This window comes from Stenella coeruleoalba, assembly GCF_951394435.1.
Source record: "Stenella coeruleoalba genome assembly, chromosome: 2".
In the NCBI taxonomy this organism is placed as follows: Eukaryota; Metazoa; Chordata; class Mammalia; order Artiodactyla; family Delphinidae; genus Stenella; species Stenella coeruleoalba.
In genome coordinates, this window is record NC_137147.1 from 143,129,952 (window position 1) to 143,146,962 (window position 17,011).

At 49.0% G+C, this 17,011-nt stretch overlaps 2 protein-coding genes across 6 annotated transcripts in view; both read left to right on the forward strand.

Moving 5' to 3' along the window:
* Positions 1-7,567, forward strand: part of CSNK1G1 (casein kinase 1 gamma 1) — a 153,555-nt gene extending 145,988 nt beyond the window's left edge. For all 5 annotated transcript variants that reach the window (XM_079910400.1, XM_079910396.1, XM_079910399.1 and 2 more), the window contains one exon: positions 1,593-7,567. In XM_079910400.1, coding sequence (XP_079766526.1) covers positions 1,593-1,647 — 55 coding nt within the window. In that variant the 3' untranslated portion in view covers positions 1,648-7,567. The remainder of the gene's footprint in view (positions 1-1,592) is intronic.
* Positions 7,568-10,268: 2,701 nt separating this feature from the next.
* Positions 10,269-16,898, forward strand: PPIB (peptidylprolyl isomerase B). Its single transcript, XM_079912109.1, has 5 exons — positions 10,269-10,502; positions 11,228-11,341; positions 12,256-12,349; positions 15,657-15,841; positions 16,566-16,898. Exons 1-5 carry the CDS (start codon positions 10,368-10,370, stop codon positions 16,686-16,688), a joined length of 651 nt encoding a protein of 216 aa, XP_079768235.1. The 5' UTR covers positions 10,269-10,367; the 3' UTR covers positions 16,689-16,898.
* Positions 16,899-17,011: the final 113 nt, after the last annotated feature.

A 17,011-nucleotide genomic window follows, 5' to 3' on the forward strand; every position in this document is an offset into this window, starting at 1 on the left:
CTAAAGCATGTGTACAAAAAATGACCTTTTTTAAAAATCCTTCCCCAGGGATTCCCTTAAGGACTGAAAACAATCAAAAGTGTTGGTCATTTTTACTTAAAAGAATTTATTCAGTCTCTAAATACAAAGGACACTTTGTTTAGTGACTATATTGACCCCCATTTAATAGTACATCACATATGTCATTATACTCTTAGAAAATCTTTTTTAAGACTCTCTTAAGAAGCTCCTATTTCCAACATCTCCATGTTTAATTCATTCAGTTATGGTTAAAGCCCATCATTTTGTCTGTGTAAACATCTATTTCTGCATTCTAAGAAGACGCTTTCTCCAAATTTTTGATAACTAGTCCATGGGGTGTGGGAATACAAAAGGGTCTGACTAAAAAAGGGGGGAATCTTAGCTACAGTGGAGGACTTAGGGGTATGCGGAAGTAAGCAACAGCTCTTTATTTCTGTATGAATATTTTTGACATTAAACCCAGAAGGATTAGGCAAAAGACCCAAAGATAGTTTCTGAGAAAAGCTTTCGTTTCAAGGATCCAGCAAGTCTGAGTGACACTTCCAGTTTACTCCCCTCCATCACATGGCATCTTTGACTCATCCACCACTTTCTGCCCCTCACATTCTCATTTCCCATGTGTCAGCTTCCTGGAAAGGACATATCTTTTGCACCAGCCATGCCACAGCCCTCATCACCCCCTTCTGGAATAGTCGCTGCCTGAGCAAGAGGGGCTTCCTGTTCCAAAGACAGCAGTACAGAGCAGGTACCTGAGCTAAAGGCTGTGGCAGAGCTGTGGCTGTTGAAGGCATCAGGCCTCAGCCCCACCCTAAGCAGGGTCAGTCCTTGAACCCAGCCTGGCACAGCAGCAGCCTCGGGAAGCTTAAGTTGAGGAGGACCCTGCAACCCGATGCTTCCTGGTGATCAGCTGTGGCGTTGATCCTCTCCAGATGAAGAGGAGGCTATGCTGATTTCAGTTAAAAGATCCTGGCTCACACAATTAGGGTCGGGGCTTCTCCTGCCTACGCCAGGTAGCTAGCTGGCTGGGGGCGGGGAGGAGATTAGAGAGAATCCTTAATCCTTTCATTGGTAGCATGTGAGAGCCTCCTAGAGTTCCAAACATCATGCTTTTCTTGGCATTTGTTTGCCTTAGTTTAGCCTCCATACTCACTGACCTCGGAAGTTGCATTAAATAATTTTGCCCTCTGTATGAAGGGGCAAACAGTGCAGGCTCTTCTCATGCAGCCCTGAGGACCCCAGACTTGGTTCAGTATAAAGGAGGATGAGACTTTCAGGTTGGGGTGTTAGACTGAGAGATAAGCCTTCTTCATCCTTCTTCCAAAAATGCCTGCTTCCGCCCTGCTGCCTAGCCTGCAGCACTTTGACGATTAGGTTTGGAATAAAGCAGCCCTCTCCTTTGGCTTTCCTGGCAGACACTGCCCACTGCCTCCAGTATGTGCACTGTAGATGGCGGGCGACCCTGTGGGTGGGTGCCGGGGGGAGTTCCACCCCTGCAATAAGCAGAGGCAGGCAGAAATCTGTTGGCAGCTGCGGGCCTCCCACACTGACTTGTTGTCTTCCTTGTGCTCCAGGTGCTGCTGCTTCTTTAAGAGGAAAAGGAAGAAGACTGCTCAGCGCCACAAGTGACCCGTGCCTCCCAGGAGTCCTCAGGCCCTGGGGACTCTGACTCGATTGCACCCGCAGCTCCTGCCATTTCTCATTGGAAGGGACTCCTCTTTGGGGGAGGGTGGAGATCCAAACCAAAAAGAAGAAAAACAGATGCCCCCAGAAGGAGCTAGTGCAGGCAGCCAGGGCCCAGTGGGTCAGTGGCCGCCCCTACCTGCCTGAGGCTCTGAGCAGGTCCCAGAGCCACTGGTCCTCCACTGCTTACCCTTGGGGCTGCCTGGTTGACTCTCCTTCCTATTGTTTACAGTGAAGGTGTCATTCACAAAAACTCAAGGACTACTATTCTCTCCCCTCCCCTTAGTTTACTTGCTCCTGGTTCTTGCCCCACCCTCAACCCTCTCCAGCATAAAAGCTAATGAGCTGAAGGCTTTGTCTGCTGAAGGAGCTTGAGAGGCTGGGGGTGCGGCCAAGAAGGTAGGAGGGAGATGCAGGCCAAGGCTGGAGAAGAACCTTCTCCGCCCACCAGGTGTGTCTGGCAGTATGACTCCCTCTTCCTCTGTGCCTGTGCAGCCTCCATCCCGAGCTGGCCACGGGGTGCAGGTTACTCCCTCCTTCCCTCTTGTGAAGTTACACTGTAGGACACAAGCTGTGAGAAATCTGCAGTCTACTGTCCCTGTGTGTTGGCGTTCTTAGCTTTCTTGACAAGCGAACTCTGTTCTCCAGACAGTAGTAGAACATTGCAAATTGTTCTGAGCAAAGGACAAAAAAAAACTGACTTTATTGCACTTTTAGTTTGTTTTTTTTTTTAAACAAAAAACATGGCAGATGCATATTGTGTCTGGTTATATTGGGAGTTTTACTTTTTTTTTCTGTTTTGAGGGGGATGGGGCCAGCCAAGCCATTCAGAGAGAACATGGGTCCAGAGGACATTCTCAATGGAAAGAGTTGGGTCTGCAGCACCCAGAAGAGAAGAAGCCAAACTCTGTGTCATTCTGAGTGAACTCTCAGGTTGGCAAGGAAACATACTTGAATTTTCATTCGTCTTCTCAGCTGCTGAAGAATGTCCCTACCAGAGCCTCTTGACCTCATCAGCCTGCAGTTTGGACAACCTAGCTCTCCAGCACATGGGATGAGCCAGCCAAGCCAGACTGTGACAGGAGACAGTTCATCCCAGAGAAGGAGATGCTTAACAACAAAAATCTGAAATATCTGTTTCCTCCACTGCCAGGGACTTCCAACTAGATAGCCATGTGACTTCCTTAGTGACTTGGGGGACAAAATTAGTGATGAAACAGCCACCACTGTATTGCCACTAGTGGACAAGAAGGAGGAAAGTGATCCTGCCTTCCAACTGCCAGAGGAACCTCAGGATTTGGCTCATCATAGGGCCAGGAAATAAACTTGGTCTGTACTGTTTGCCCCAATAGCTGAGTTACAGCATTTGGGCTGGCCTGCCTTATCAGAAACCAAGTACCTGCAAATCTTCTTCCAGCAGGTCCATAGCTGCAGGCTTAGGCCTCAGTGTATGGGGCTATAGTGAACAGGGGGGTAAGACTGGTTAGTGCTGGAAAATTCCTGGGGAAAGGAGACTGAAATGAAAGGTGTGAAATTATCCTCTCACTTGGACTTAGACTCCTTCTAGATGAGATGGCCACGCATCTAGAGCCTGTTCTCCCCGGTACACTCTCCACGTCCAGACATGCTGCCATGAAGGGTCTTGGTTCCTCATTCACTGCTTGAAAAGTCGCCAACGTATGGAGTTAATAGAACTTCTCGTGCTTGATTTTCATTGGAGATGAGCGACTTATCCAAACAGTGACTTCGCATTCCAGATGTGATCGAGGAGAAAGGATTAATTACATCAGAGAACGAGGTCTTGTATCTGGGGGTAGAGAGAGCTAACCATGGAGGGCAGTGGCTGGTGACTTAGTCTGGGGGGTTTGGGAACACGGAAATCATTGCCTCTGGCTTGAGATGTAGGGCTGTCTTTTGGACTGGAGGATGCAGACATACTTTCTGGTAGTTGGTATTTTCTGATGAGTCCCTTGATGTGTCTTACATGGAGCAGAGAGAGCAGCGGTAGCGTGGATCAGAGTTACTGGGCTTCACCTGTGTTCCACTGGTCCTTGGCTAGGAAATTTCACTTCACTGGCTTCAAATTTGCCTAGCTTATATAAAGATGGTAATCATTCATTTCTTTAAAAGAAAAGTTCCTATTAACAGAATGGCTGGGAGATGCAGGGTCACACCGCTTCCCCACAAGAATTTTGAATATTGGGGTTTGCTTCCTTGACATTAGCTAAGGCACTGTCACTGAAACTTACATAGTTTCTCAGTTGGCATTTGGGTAACTCTTCTCAATTTGGGTAACTCTAATTTCCCGTATAGAATCTTCAACCTCCACATCCCTGTGTAGGAAAAGCCTTGCTTCTCATGGGAGGGCAAGAGGAAATGGTGGCAAAGTCCAGAGCATCCCTGGCACCCCTTACTCCACTAAGTGCCTCCCCACTTCCACAAAAAAGCAAAGGCAGTTACCAGCTTGGCTGCAGGGCAAGCCCTCTTGCAGCTGGGTTTGTGACTTTTTCAGGGTCTTAACTTTGTTTTAAAGGCTCGCTATTGCGGGATTTAACGTGAGCAGTCGTGGGGTTCTTCCTAATGCACTCTTCTCACTCTCTGCCCCCGCTCAGATCTCTTACTAGATATTTGATTTTTCATAACAAAGGTGAAGAGCCCAAGTCCTTCTGGCATGCACAGTAATGGTGACCTTCCCAGGGCCATTGGTACTCCAGGGTGGTTCCAGACCCCCGAGTCTACTGTGATCTTCCTTTAAAAAAGAAAAAAAAAAAATTTTTTTTTTTTCCTTTTGAGAAGGATACCTAAGGAGTAATTTGGCCATCAGTTTCATCCCCATCAGGCCTCCCTCCTCAGCCCCGTTGCTGTTGTCGAGTAGCTGTATTCCTCAGCCAGGGCCTCGGGGTTGGGCACTCCCTCCACCTACCGCCCACCCAAATCCACTTGCTCTGTAGTCTTTGAGCTTCCTTCACTCCATAACCATGATACCTAGGGATCTTTTTCTTCAGGATTGATGCAGTTGCTGGGTTAGCATTAAGCACTAACAACATTAGGGGTTCTCCCAAGCCCTGCAGTCCTTCAGGCATTGCATCCTGAGGAGACTGAAGCAAGCAGGCCAGGAATCCACCAAGACGTAAGGGATCCTTCCCTTGTGACTAGAGCATGGCTGTGTCTGTGCAGTAAGGGTTGATTACTTGCTGTGCAGCCCTTGGCGTTTCCCAGTGATTTCACTCCAGACTGCTCTGCAAGGATGTGCAGAGCGTGCCAGCAGCAGCATGCTTTCATGTCTGCCTTAATTAACATACTCCTGCCATTTTGGCTTTGTCTAGGAGGAAACGGTCTAAGAAGGTACAAAGTCAGGTGATGAGGTTGGCCTCCAATTAAAGCCCCATTTTATTTTGGGATATAGGGCGACGGAAGACAGCAGGATCCTGAGTTTTCCAGTAGAAGTGTTGATTGCCTCTTCATTCTCAGTGAACTCCAAGTTCGTAGAGACAGCCCCTGCCATTAGCCAGAAGAGGTGTCCATCGCCTCTAAAGTACCTTCCAACCTGGTTCACTGGAAATGTACCTTGGGAGTACATATTCAGTGTTGGTTCTCAGTGTTAGTAACCACTTCTGTTGTCAGAAATGAGTGAGGGTAAGGTTATGTCAGAGTGGTTACTAAAGATCATAGCCTTAACTTTTTTTTATGCAAAAGAGACAGCTTGCTCCCCCTCCAGTGAGCAGCATGGCCTGCATTTTTCAAAAATAAGTACTTCCACGGCAGCCTAGAAAGGATCTCCTCTAAGGAACTTGATCTTTCTTCTGATGCATCTCTCCCAAGTCTGCATGCCTCGTGTGTCGCAGTCACCTCTTCCATTTTCATATTTAATCTAGTTTTCATTCCCAGTGAGTTGCCCTGACAACACTGTCTCCAGCGTCAGAGCCATGTTAGGGCTAGAATTTCTCAGATCGGGAGCTTGCACTGTCATACAGCCAACACTGCCTTTGTCAGGCCACTGCCACCAATCCACCATTGCCCCAAGGTGGGCAGGTGAGTTCCAGAAACCCTTAGGGAGCCAGGATAACTTGGCACCCCATCTGGATTGGCCTGAGCAGCAGGTACTTGTCTCTGGGGTTCTTGCTTTTGCCAACTTCAGGGCTCCAGGAAGGTCCCTCTAGAGGTTGATGGCCAGAGTCTTCCCCATGATGGGTTGGTAGGAATCAAAATGGGATGCCTGTGGTTTGGTTTTCTTGGGTGTTTGTTTGTTTTTGATGGGGGAGGGGAGTGATTTTGTTTCTGAATAAGAAAAAGAGGAAACCATGGCTCTTCTGAGGGTTTAGGCAGTGTTTTAGCCACAAATAAGGAATCTTGGAAGTCTTTGATCAGTTAAGCAGTCTTAAAAATGTTTTTCCTAATTCCTTTTGCAGGTGACTGAGTGCAAAAGAATAGTTTCTCCATTGTATTCAGAATAGTAAGTAGGTTCCCTGGATATAGACAGTAGTAGTTGACATATTTCCTCAAAAAGCGACCAGGAAGTCCACTCCAGAGTTTGTTTGTAGCTCAGCTTGTATTACAAAGGAAAAAGTGAATGTGTACTCCATATATTTCTAGTTCGATTACCAAACTCAGTGTTATAAAGAAACCTCAGTTCTGTGGACAGAATTTATTTTGTTACTTTTCTTTTTTTACTTCTCACAATCATCTTTCCAGTGCCATCACCACCTTCAAAGCAGAGGGTTATCCATGGTAAGAAATGGGGATGCAGTGCAGTTGTCCCAGTAACACACACAAGAGGACAGCTATCCTGATTGCCCCTTCCCCGCAAATCCCCTCTTTCAGAGCAGGTGAGACATTTTCAGTGTTCCTCTTTTTGAGCTCCAGACCAAATCCCAGGCCAGCCCTTACACCGAAAGCTTTTTTAAGAGGCTTATCAATCTGTTAGGAATGTCTCAGGAAGATGAGCCATTTCTTTGGCGGGGGGTTACGGGGGACTGTATCTACAGATGGGTGTGTGTGGTTGCATTTGTATGCGTGTGTGTGTGTGTCTGTGCGTGCCAGCACTCATCTGTATGCATTTCACTTCCATAAAGACTCACAGCCCACCTGAAGAAAAAAAAACTCACAGCCCAGGTTGCTGGGACCATGTGTTCCTGAATATTCTCAGAAGTAAACAAGAAACAAATGAGTTTCTCAAATTGGTGTGGCAGCAAGCTGGCTCTGGGAATGAGCCCCATTTATCAAGGAGAAGAGTAAACAGCAGAAAAAAAGATGAAACCAAAAATATTATAAGCCCCCCCAATGGAAAATAATGTTCATTCATCAATTCCCATTGGATGTATTACATGCTCTAATTTATTATATTATTATTTTGTCTGTTTCTTTAATCTTTGCCCATTGTACTTTTTAAAAGATGTTGGGATGTTGACTGCAATTTTTTAAGACTAGATAATGTATAAATCAGCTGTGGAAATCAGTTTTAATTGATGCGTGGATGTGTCTGATTATTGTTAAATGCCTTTTTTTTTTAACCTTTTATTTTAGATACATAATTTTGTTTCATAAACCCTGGCACTGGTCTGCAAAGCTCAGCTGTGAAAATGAAACTTGTAGTATTTTTAAACATGAATGTCAATTTCAAGTGTATTTGAAACGGTTCCTCCAGGAGAGAGATTTGTACACCATTAAGTAGAAACTCCTCTGCAGAGGAAGAAGCCTTCTTTGGAGTAAATGGAAATGGGTCTTGATATTATCTCAGAGTAGCCCATTTCCTAGGGCACCATGGAAAACACAAATGTGATCTTTAAGTATACCTCTTCTCCAATCTGGGGAGGAAAGGACTCAGTTTGCACCCTTTTTGTATGTACAATAAAATGTCTTACCTTTCTTGGCTAATTTTGCTTGTTTGGTTGGTTGGTTTCTCTGCTTTTAAGCTCTCCTGGTTCATTTGTAACGGAGAATCCGTCTAGGACTCTTAGTAACAAGGCTCCAGGAATGAAAATAATGCCCGATACTTTGGCATTCTTGCGTCATTCTTTTGGGTTGAACATTGACCTCTCCTGTGGGACCCTCAGAATGGGAGAAAATATTTGCAAATGAAGCAACTGACAAAGGATTAACCTCCAAAATTTATAAGCAGCTCACTTTAAAAATATTTCTGGGGCTTCCCTGGTGGCGCAGTGGTTAAGAATCTGCCTGCCAGGGCAGGGGACAGGGGTTCAAGCACTGGTCTGGGAAGATCTCACATGCCGCGGAGCAGCTGAGCCTGTGCGCCACAACTACTGAGCCTGCGCTCTAGAGCCTGCAAGCCACAACTACTGAAGCCCGTGCATCTAGAGCCTGTGCTCCGCAACAAGAAAAGCCACCACAACAAGAAGTCCCCGCACTGCAACAAAGAGTAGCCCCTGCTCGCCGCAATTAGAGAAAGCCTGCATGCAGCAACAAAGACCCAACACAGCCAAAAATAAAATTAATAAAATAAAAAACAATAAATATTTCTGGTAGAATTTGGACATTCATCACACATACTAATTCCTGTATCCCTGTGGTTCTTAGGTGCTAGAACACCAGGAAGTTAGGATCTGCTCTGGAACAACTATGAAATGGCAGCTTTGTAATTCTGCTCTACTGATGAAGAACATCTATACAGACAGAAGGTATGACTATGATGTGCACATATGGCACAAAACAACTGGCAGTCTGGCCATCATTGGTTCCAATTCTTTCTGTTACTACTCAATTGCTACTTAACGATTTCTTCTTTCACTAGTAAAAAACACGTTTAAGATCAGCATGAGAGGGACTTCCCTGGTGATCCAGTGGCTAAGACTTTGTGCTCCCAATGCAGGGGGCTTGGGTTCAATCCCTGGTCAGGGAACTAGATCCCACATACTGCAAACTAAGAGTTTGCATGCCACAACTGAAGATCCTGCATGCTGCAACTAATACCCGGTGCAGCCAAATATTTTTTTAAAAAATCATCATGATAGAAAAACTTCATATTGAGAACACTGTATCCGTCAAGCTTATTTTTTTTCATTAATGCTGTTTTAGCATTAATTAGTTTTAGCATTAATTAGTTCCTCATGTGGAGAAGGCTACTTTGAAAACATAGCTTGGTAAACAATTTTCTCAGTGTGGGCAGTGTGAGACCAGTGAGTGGGGAAAGAGGCTTAAGAGACCCAAAAAATGAAGGAGGAGAGGAAGAGGGGGTTGAAAGATCATCTTTCTCAGTGCAACAGTTTTACGTAGAAGAACCACCACCTCATTGAGAGGTGGTCTGGATTGAGGTGTGAGAATTAGAAACAGCAAATGTTATTTGCATTTATTTGAGAGAACTGTCTGTTGAAGCTCTGCAGTCCGCCTGCAGTGACCTCAGTGTAAGGAAGGACGAGGTAATGTCAGTGGCCATGCATAACCTCAAACTCAGGTCGGCACCTTATATAGAGACCAAATTGCCAAGTTCGACTATAGAAATGGAGCCATGTCTACCTACAATCTGGGCTGTGAAGACCAGGAATTTCTGTAAAGTTAATCTTTGAAAATTAAAGACATTTAATAATGTCATGGTTCCGAGCTTTAGAAAGATGTCAGTGGCAATTTTGGGTGTGTGTGTGTGTTTTAGACTTGCAGTACTGAAGTATATATGTTGCGGACTGTTGGGAACGAGCGTCTTCGGAGCCCTGAAATACTGCTGGGGCGCATCTGACGACTACTCCTGACCTTCCGGGAGGTTTCTAGAAAAGAAGGACTCAACCTCAGACCCTTGCAGATATTATTTCCCACCTCAGTGCCAACGTGACGGCTGTTCCTTCCAGCATTTGTTGAGCACTTAGCCCTGCAGCAGTTGGGGGAGCTGTATACAAAGTAAGAGCAACAGTCCGTTTCTCACCAAAATAAATAAATAAAAAATTTTAAATGTAGTTGCTTAGGAAAACAGGTAAAAAAAGGAAGTTAAGAACCAGAGTATACAATAGTGTGCGTTGACTATACAGCAGTAAGCACAGTAAGATTAGAGAAGGGAGAGAAAAAAGGACAGTGACAGGGATTAAGTCAAAAGGAAGTGGGTTTTGAAGCAAGTTTTGCAAGGCAGACGGAGCTGTATAAGGTTATATACTCTGGGTAGGCATAAACGTGTCCTGAGTTTTTGGAGGCTATCACATTTAAACCCAATTCGGTGTGACTAACCCTTGACCGGCCCAATACGGACAACGACAAGTGTCTTCAGCCCCATCCACAGACTTCCTAACCTAAAGCCTCGGTCACCACCTGCCAAACGACTTCCACGCCCACAAAAGCGCGGCGGGCCATGGGGCCTCTCCGCTTGGGCTGGTAGCCTCTTCAGAAGCCCAATCCGGGGCTCTTGGAGAGGGCGTCGCCTTCCGCTCATCCCCTTCCTGTTGGTGGGCGTCGACGAGCTGTGAAGCCAATGAGGCCACAGTAACGTGGCAGCCACCCACGAGCCCGCGTCTCCGCCCGCCCAGTCAGCGAGCCGGGCTCCGCCCCCCAGGGGGACCTACCATCTGGCGCCCAACCAGAGGGGGAAATGGGGCCTGCCTCCCGCTAGGAGGCCTGCAGGAGCCCCGGTTCCCCCCGGCTGCGCTCGGTGGAGGAGCCGGGCCCACGTCGCCGCGCCCCTACCCTCCTCCAGCCTCGGCTGCAAGGCCCGCGCTAGCTTCTCCCGGTGGATGCTGCGGTTCTCGGAGCGGAACATGAAGGTGCTCTTCGTCGCCGCCCTCATCGTGGGCTCCGTCCTCTTCCTGCTGTTGCCTGGACCTTCTGCGGCAGATGAGAAGAAGAAGGGACCCAAAGTCACTGTTAAGGTCCAGCCTCCCGTCTCCAGACCTGCCTGGCGAGGCCTGCCCTCCGCCGCCTGGGTTCCGGCCTTGGCGCCTCTGGTCACACATGTCCGAGGCATTTCGGGTCCCAGAGCTCGGGCCTGGGCGTCCTCGGCCTTGGCTCTGCCCCTCCCTAGTTTCCCTGTCGTGGCCTCTTGGCGCCTGGGTCGTCCTCCCCCATTCAGATTGGAGAATGACCCGGACCCTCCCCGAGAGCCCAGCCCTGACCCAGGCGTTGGCGCCCAGGATGCCTAGCTGGGGCCGGCGTTGCAGACTCAGAGCTGCCTATTTGCAGATACCCAACAGTGCTGAGGAAATGGTGAAAGATCACGCCTGCCAGATTGCCGGTCTTTTCTCTACGTAGGCCAGATTTTAGCCACTTCATTTACAAAGCACAGCAATGTAATAGTTTACACCTGAGTGGTGTGCTTAGGCTCCCATCTTTATGGTGTTTTGATGTTAAGTTTTAGAATCTGGGCCCATTATTTATTTAGAGCAAAGGTTGTTACCCTGTAGTCTAAGGAGAGTGTAAACAAATGGAGCTTTCATTAGATTCTCATGGGGTTTTTGTCGCCACCAAAATCAGATTCAGAAACTGCTCTTAAAATATGGGTCTGTTTTCTCGCATCCTCCGGGTAGCTTCTTGGGCCCTCGGTTCCCTAGGAAAGACCCTTTTAAGAGGCTAAGTTTGAAATTGTCTTTTTCCTCAGGTGTACTTTGACTTGCGAATTGGAGATGAAGATATAGGCCGGGTGGTCATCGGTCTCTTTGGAAAAACTGTTCCAAAAACAGTGGATAATTTTGTGGCCTTGGCTACAGGAGAGGTAAGTGGCTAGAGCGGAGGTAGCCAAGCTCACAGGCAGCGGAGTTGGCAAGTAGGGTTGGCGGCAAACTGAACTGCAGAGCGTGGCCCACCCATAGCAGTGGCCGTCACGGAGTACCAGCTATGCTCTCTGGCACTGGGAACCCAGGATTATCATATCTTCTCCGTTTTTTTAAACTAAATCCAGAATTAGAATTCTTTTTTTTTTGAGAAAATTTTTCATCTTTGAGACGTTGCAGTAACCAAAGAAAACATCCAGGGAAACTAGTTTGTGGTCTCTGCACCAGAGTGAGGGGCCCAGAGCTTTCCAGGTTTTAAGGAAATGAATGCCCCATTTAAGAAAGTCTGGGGCTTCCCTGGTGGCGCAGTGGTTGAGTCTGCCTGCCGATGCAGGGGACACGGGTTCGTGCCCCGGTCCGGGAAGATCCCACATGCCGCGGAGCAGCTGGGCCCGTGAGCCATGGCCGCTGAGCCTGCGTGTCCGGAGCCTGTGCTCCGCAATGGGAGAGGCCGCAACAGTGAGAGGCCCGCATACAGAAAAAAAAAAGAAAGTCTGTATTCCAACTTCCCATTGGGTCAGCAGGTAACTTTTTTTTTTTTTTGGTCAGTTTTCTTGCTTCTCTCCCTATGATTAGATTAGGAAAAAACGAGAGGGGAAAGGTGGAGGCATTATGTATGAAGTAGAATTGTATAAAGGCAGAGGAAATGTGCGGTCTTATAGCCTTTCCTGGATCTGTGTGCTCCAGGCCTGGCCTTTGATTACTGGTCACCCAGTGGCACGTTGAAGGATGAATCTGCCAGCAGGGGTTTCTCTTCTGTGAGCAGTTGTTGTTGTGGGCTGGGTTCCTGCAGGGCCTATTTAATGTCTGCCTGGTGCCTCATGCCACCTTCTCACCTTCTCATCCCTTTTTCTAGAAAGGATTTGGCTACAAAGACAGCAAATTCCATCGTGTGATCAAGGACTTCATGATCCAGGGTGGAGACTTCACCCGGGGAGATGGCACTGGAGGTAACCTCAAATCCTCTGGGCAGAGGGGTCTGTCAGTGCAGCCCCCAAGGTGGGAGGGCCAGGGAACCCAGTACAAAGGAGAGGGAGGAATGGGTTTCAGGTGGACATAAGAGAATCTCGCGCAGCTGGCAGACCAACTGATCCAGGCCTACAGCCTCGGTGACTTGCCTCGCAGTACGCCCTGTGGGGCGGGGGTGGGGGGGAGCAAAGTGAAACACCTGTAGGTGATTCTAGGTCAGGCATGCAAAGCTTGTGTGGGCGGCCTTGGAAGCCCCAGCAAGGGTGGGAGAAATTGCTCTCCTTGGCAGTCTCCCCCCAGAGACCACTTGACAAGCGCTGGCAGTCTCACCTGCGCTACTTGTACCGTAGGACACACAGACAGCCTGGACTAACCAACAGGTCTCACCACACTTGGGTGCACAGCCTGCGGTTCCTTTAGACACAGCTGCAGCTCACCCCACCGATCAGTATTTACTGGGCCAGGCTCTGTGGTGGGTGCTGAGGATGCAAAAACCAGTGGGACGGCAACTCCCTTTCACTTCCAGTACCTGAAAAGTCACAAATGGGCTGTAACACAGCTTTTAGGGCTCAGGCTCTGTCCTCAAGTGGTTTATCGTTGAGGTGGGAAGAACGAGGAGAAAACACTATGAAAGTGACATAATACCAGATGTAAGTCATAGCTAGCTGGACGACAAAGACAAAGCAGACGTGATACAAAAGCACTGTAATCGTGGAGTCACACACAGTTGGGTGTCTGCCACCTTCTTACTTTGTGACCTCAGGCATGTGAGTCCTCTGAACCTCAGTTTCCTCTTCTGTAGAGTAAGTGGCAAGAGTTGTGGGTGCTGGGAGGGTGAGGTGAGATGTTGAGTGCGTAGTGCCCAGCGAGTGGTAAGTAAAGTCAGCCGTCGTCAAAGTGCTGACAAGTAAAGGACTCACTTTGCGCCAAGGTGATCAGGAAATGGCCTCGTAAACGTGAGGACAGATTTGAGCGGGGACAGATCTGGCTGGGGAGAATTTGCATGGGCAGGGAAGAGGCAGGGTTAAGGCGTGAGCTCAGGTCTGGTCTGCGGCAGGAACTTGGCCAAAGGTGGGGTCAGGAGGATGGAAGTGAAGCTCCCACCAGGAACCCAGAGTGGCGGGCCGTGGCCAGGCCAGGGACCCAGGGCTTTGTCCTCCACGGAGTGAGGATCCGCTGAAGACTTAAATGGGAGCAAGGCCTGATTGCAAAGGAGTTTGAGGGATAATAATGTGGCAGATTCAGGACATGGACACAGGAGAAGCAGACTGGCAGGGGTGTTGGTGCAGCTGCCCCTGCGTCGGGCGATGTGGGCCTGAACCCAGGGAGGATACCTAGTGGGTAAGAGCAGAGATTCGAGAGCCAGACCACCTTGGTTTGAATTCCAGTTCTGCTACTTCACAGCTGGGGTGCCTTTAACCTCTGTACCTCGGTTTCTTCATCTTTGAAATGGGGCTCTTAGCTCCTGCCTTACAGGGTGGGTTTTTTATGTTTCTCATGCTCGCACCAGCCCTCTGGCACACTGTTCCCACTCTGAGCACTAGCCGTGATTGCAGCGGGGGTAGCAGGAATGGGAGAAAAGGATGATCCGTGATGGGGGTGAGGACAACACTGACAACGTGCGGAGGAAACAAATGTCAAAAGAATAACTGAAGTCTGGAGAGAAAGATGACAAAGTATGTTGAGTTTAAAACCTTCACTATCCGTTTAAGTTTGGGACTCCTTATATCTTGGTAAAGTGATTGGAGCTAAGGATATAGACTTGGGAATTTTCTGGATAGCAGCAGTAGTTGAATTCCTGCAGTTCACTGAGATGCACAAAGAGGATTCTCACATGGGAATCCTCTTTTCTTAAAAAAAAACTAAAAGAGTTGACAGTTTTATTTTCGCATTTCACATTACAAATTAAAATTGCTTTATTTGGTCCCACTACTCCCCTCCAAAACTATTCTCTCTTTGATAGGAAGGGGGAACAAGTCTTCCTTGTCATGCTGTTAGAAAACACCCCAAGTCACAGCGCCGTGATCTCCTGGTGAAGTAGAACAAGTAATATAAAACTGATGTAAAGAGGCTCCCCAATCTCCTTATCTGTCTGGTTGAGTCCTTCCTGGCCAGGTGATTTTCAAACTTCCCACTTACTGTACAATCAGAAATACCTCCTCAGCATCAGTCTAGGACAGCTTCCCAACCTGGTTCCACTCTGGGAACCACAGGATGAAAATACGTGTATTGAAGAGGAAAAAGGTTTCGTACACAAATAAGTTTGAAAGGTGTTGGGTAAAACAAAATGAGAATTACTTCTTTGTTGCTGGGTTTCTTGGGGCCTCTAGTGCACAGTGTGAATATCTAGGAGAGGACCGGGACAAAGAAGGGTGCAGTATTTTGCAGTATTTCTCCTGGAACCAGCCTTGGGAACTTAGGTTAGGATCTCTGGAATGGGGTAGAGATCCTCTCGGCTCCACTATCTTGTATGCTGGCCACAGACCCTCCACAGACAGACACAGTACACACACTCAGAGCCACCTTTTATTTTGGTTCATGCGTTGATAAGAAGCTCTTGACTTTCCAGAACTCAAATGGCGGCCCCTCTCTTTTGCTTCTCCCTGCCCCTCCCCACTCATCTCTCTTCCTGCTTTGGAGTGTCCTCAGTATCGTTTGTGCTCTTAGGAAGAAAAGCTGGTCAGCCACAGCAGTCTTTTTTTTTTTTTTTGCGGTACACGGGCCTCTCACTGTTGTGGCCTCTAACGTTGCGGAGCACAGGCTCCGGAGGCGCAGGCTCAGCGGCCATGGCTCACGGGCCCAGCTGCTCCGCGGCATGTGGGATCTTCCCGGACTGGGGCACAAACCCGTGTCCCCTGCATTGGCAGGCGGACTCTCAACCACTGCGCCACCAGGGAAGCCCTAGTCCTCCTTTTCTGGAGGGTTCTTACCTCCCCTGCATCCTGCACAGCACCTCCCTCCACTAAAGCAAGTCCCCATGGAAGGCCTCGCAGGCCACAGCCAAGGTAGTTTTTAATATGTGCCTTATTTGAAAGTCATAAAACTATATTCTCAAAGTAATCATTGTGTGAGCTATTCACTAAATCATCCTGGCCTCATGTCCCACTTGGGCTGTCAGTATGGTTTGGCTCCAGGGCCAGAGGGTAGGAAGGGAACAGCTTGTACGTCCTTGTACTCCACTGGAGCCTGGCCTGGCACGGGGGACAGGTTCAGCCTCTGGAATCCTCGCCCTTAAGATCTGCTTCGTTGGGGCTCCCCCAGCTCCCCTGACCTACTCTTTCTTCCCAGGGAAGAGCATCTACGGTGAACGCTTCCCTGATGAGAACTTCAAGCTGAAACACTATGGCCCTGGCTGGGTAAGCATGGCCAACGCAGGCAAAGACACCAATGGCTCCCAGTTCTTCATCACGACGGTCAAGACAGCCTGGTTAGATGGCAAGCATGTAGTGTTCGGCAAAGTTCTAGAGGGCATGGTGAGTTTGCGGGGGAGGGACTAACCCTGGGCAACCCTGACCAGGGATCTGACACAGACCCCAGGGCAGGGGATCCATATATTTTATCCCTTTCCCAGAAGGGAATGTACAGATTCTGACCAGTGTTTATTTCTACAAACCTGGGGGGAATTGAGACTAAACAGCCTCTCTCTCTATGCCCCCGAGTTCTTTTTTTTTTTTTGGTCATGCCGTCTAGCGTGCGGGATCTTAGTTCCCCAACCAGGGATCGAACCCGTGCCTCCTGCTATGGAAGCCCAGAGTCTTAACCACTGGGCCGCCAGGGAAGTCCTGCCTCCAAGTTCTAAATCCCTCCAGGCCCCAGGCAGAGGCCGGCCAGGAGGTCTCGGTGAGGCTGCACAATTGCAGCCTCAGGCATGTCCTGGCACCACCGTCGGTTGTACAGGGCCCAGCCGAACACGCTGTCCCGGAGAAGCCTCTTGGCACCCTCTCCCCAGCTGCCCCCCTCCTCACCCCTAGCCCAGCCTGGGTCATACTTCAGAGGATCGAAACTACTGCATCCTCCTGTTGTCAAATCTGGGTTCTACTTGCCCTGGGCTGGCACCCAGCCACGATGCCCTTAGGATTTTGGTGCCTCGTGGTTTCTACGCTGTTCATCACGTGCAGGTTTCAGCCCTCGCGGCCACACGCTGGGGCCCGTCTCCCTCGACCAGCAGACCGCCTGACACTCTGCCTTCCTCCCCAGGATGTAGTGCGTAAGGTGGAGAGCACCAAGACAGACGGTCGGGACAGGCCTCTGAAGGACGTGACGATCGCAGACTGTGGCAAGATCGAAGTGGAGAAGCCCTTTGCCATCGCCAAGGAGTAGGGCCCCAGGGACCTCTTCCCTTTGAGCGACTGTCTGTGTGGCCCTGTTGCCCTCCTGGGGGTGAAGACAGCCCGCCACAGGGCTCCATGCTGCACTGGCCGTAGTGCTGGCGTCTGACGGAGCGGACCCCTCCCCCCACATTCTGCGGGCCCGCGGGCCCAGTTTTGTAACAAACTCCTACCAACAAACACTGACCCATTAAAAAAAAGGTGTTTTTTTATAATCTGCGTATGGGCTGGGTTCTGGGGCCTCCAGCACCCCCACCCGACCCTAAGTCCAGTGCCAGCCCGTCTGGGGCTCCTGTGGCAGTGGTGCCTGTCCCC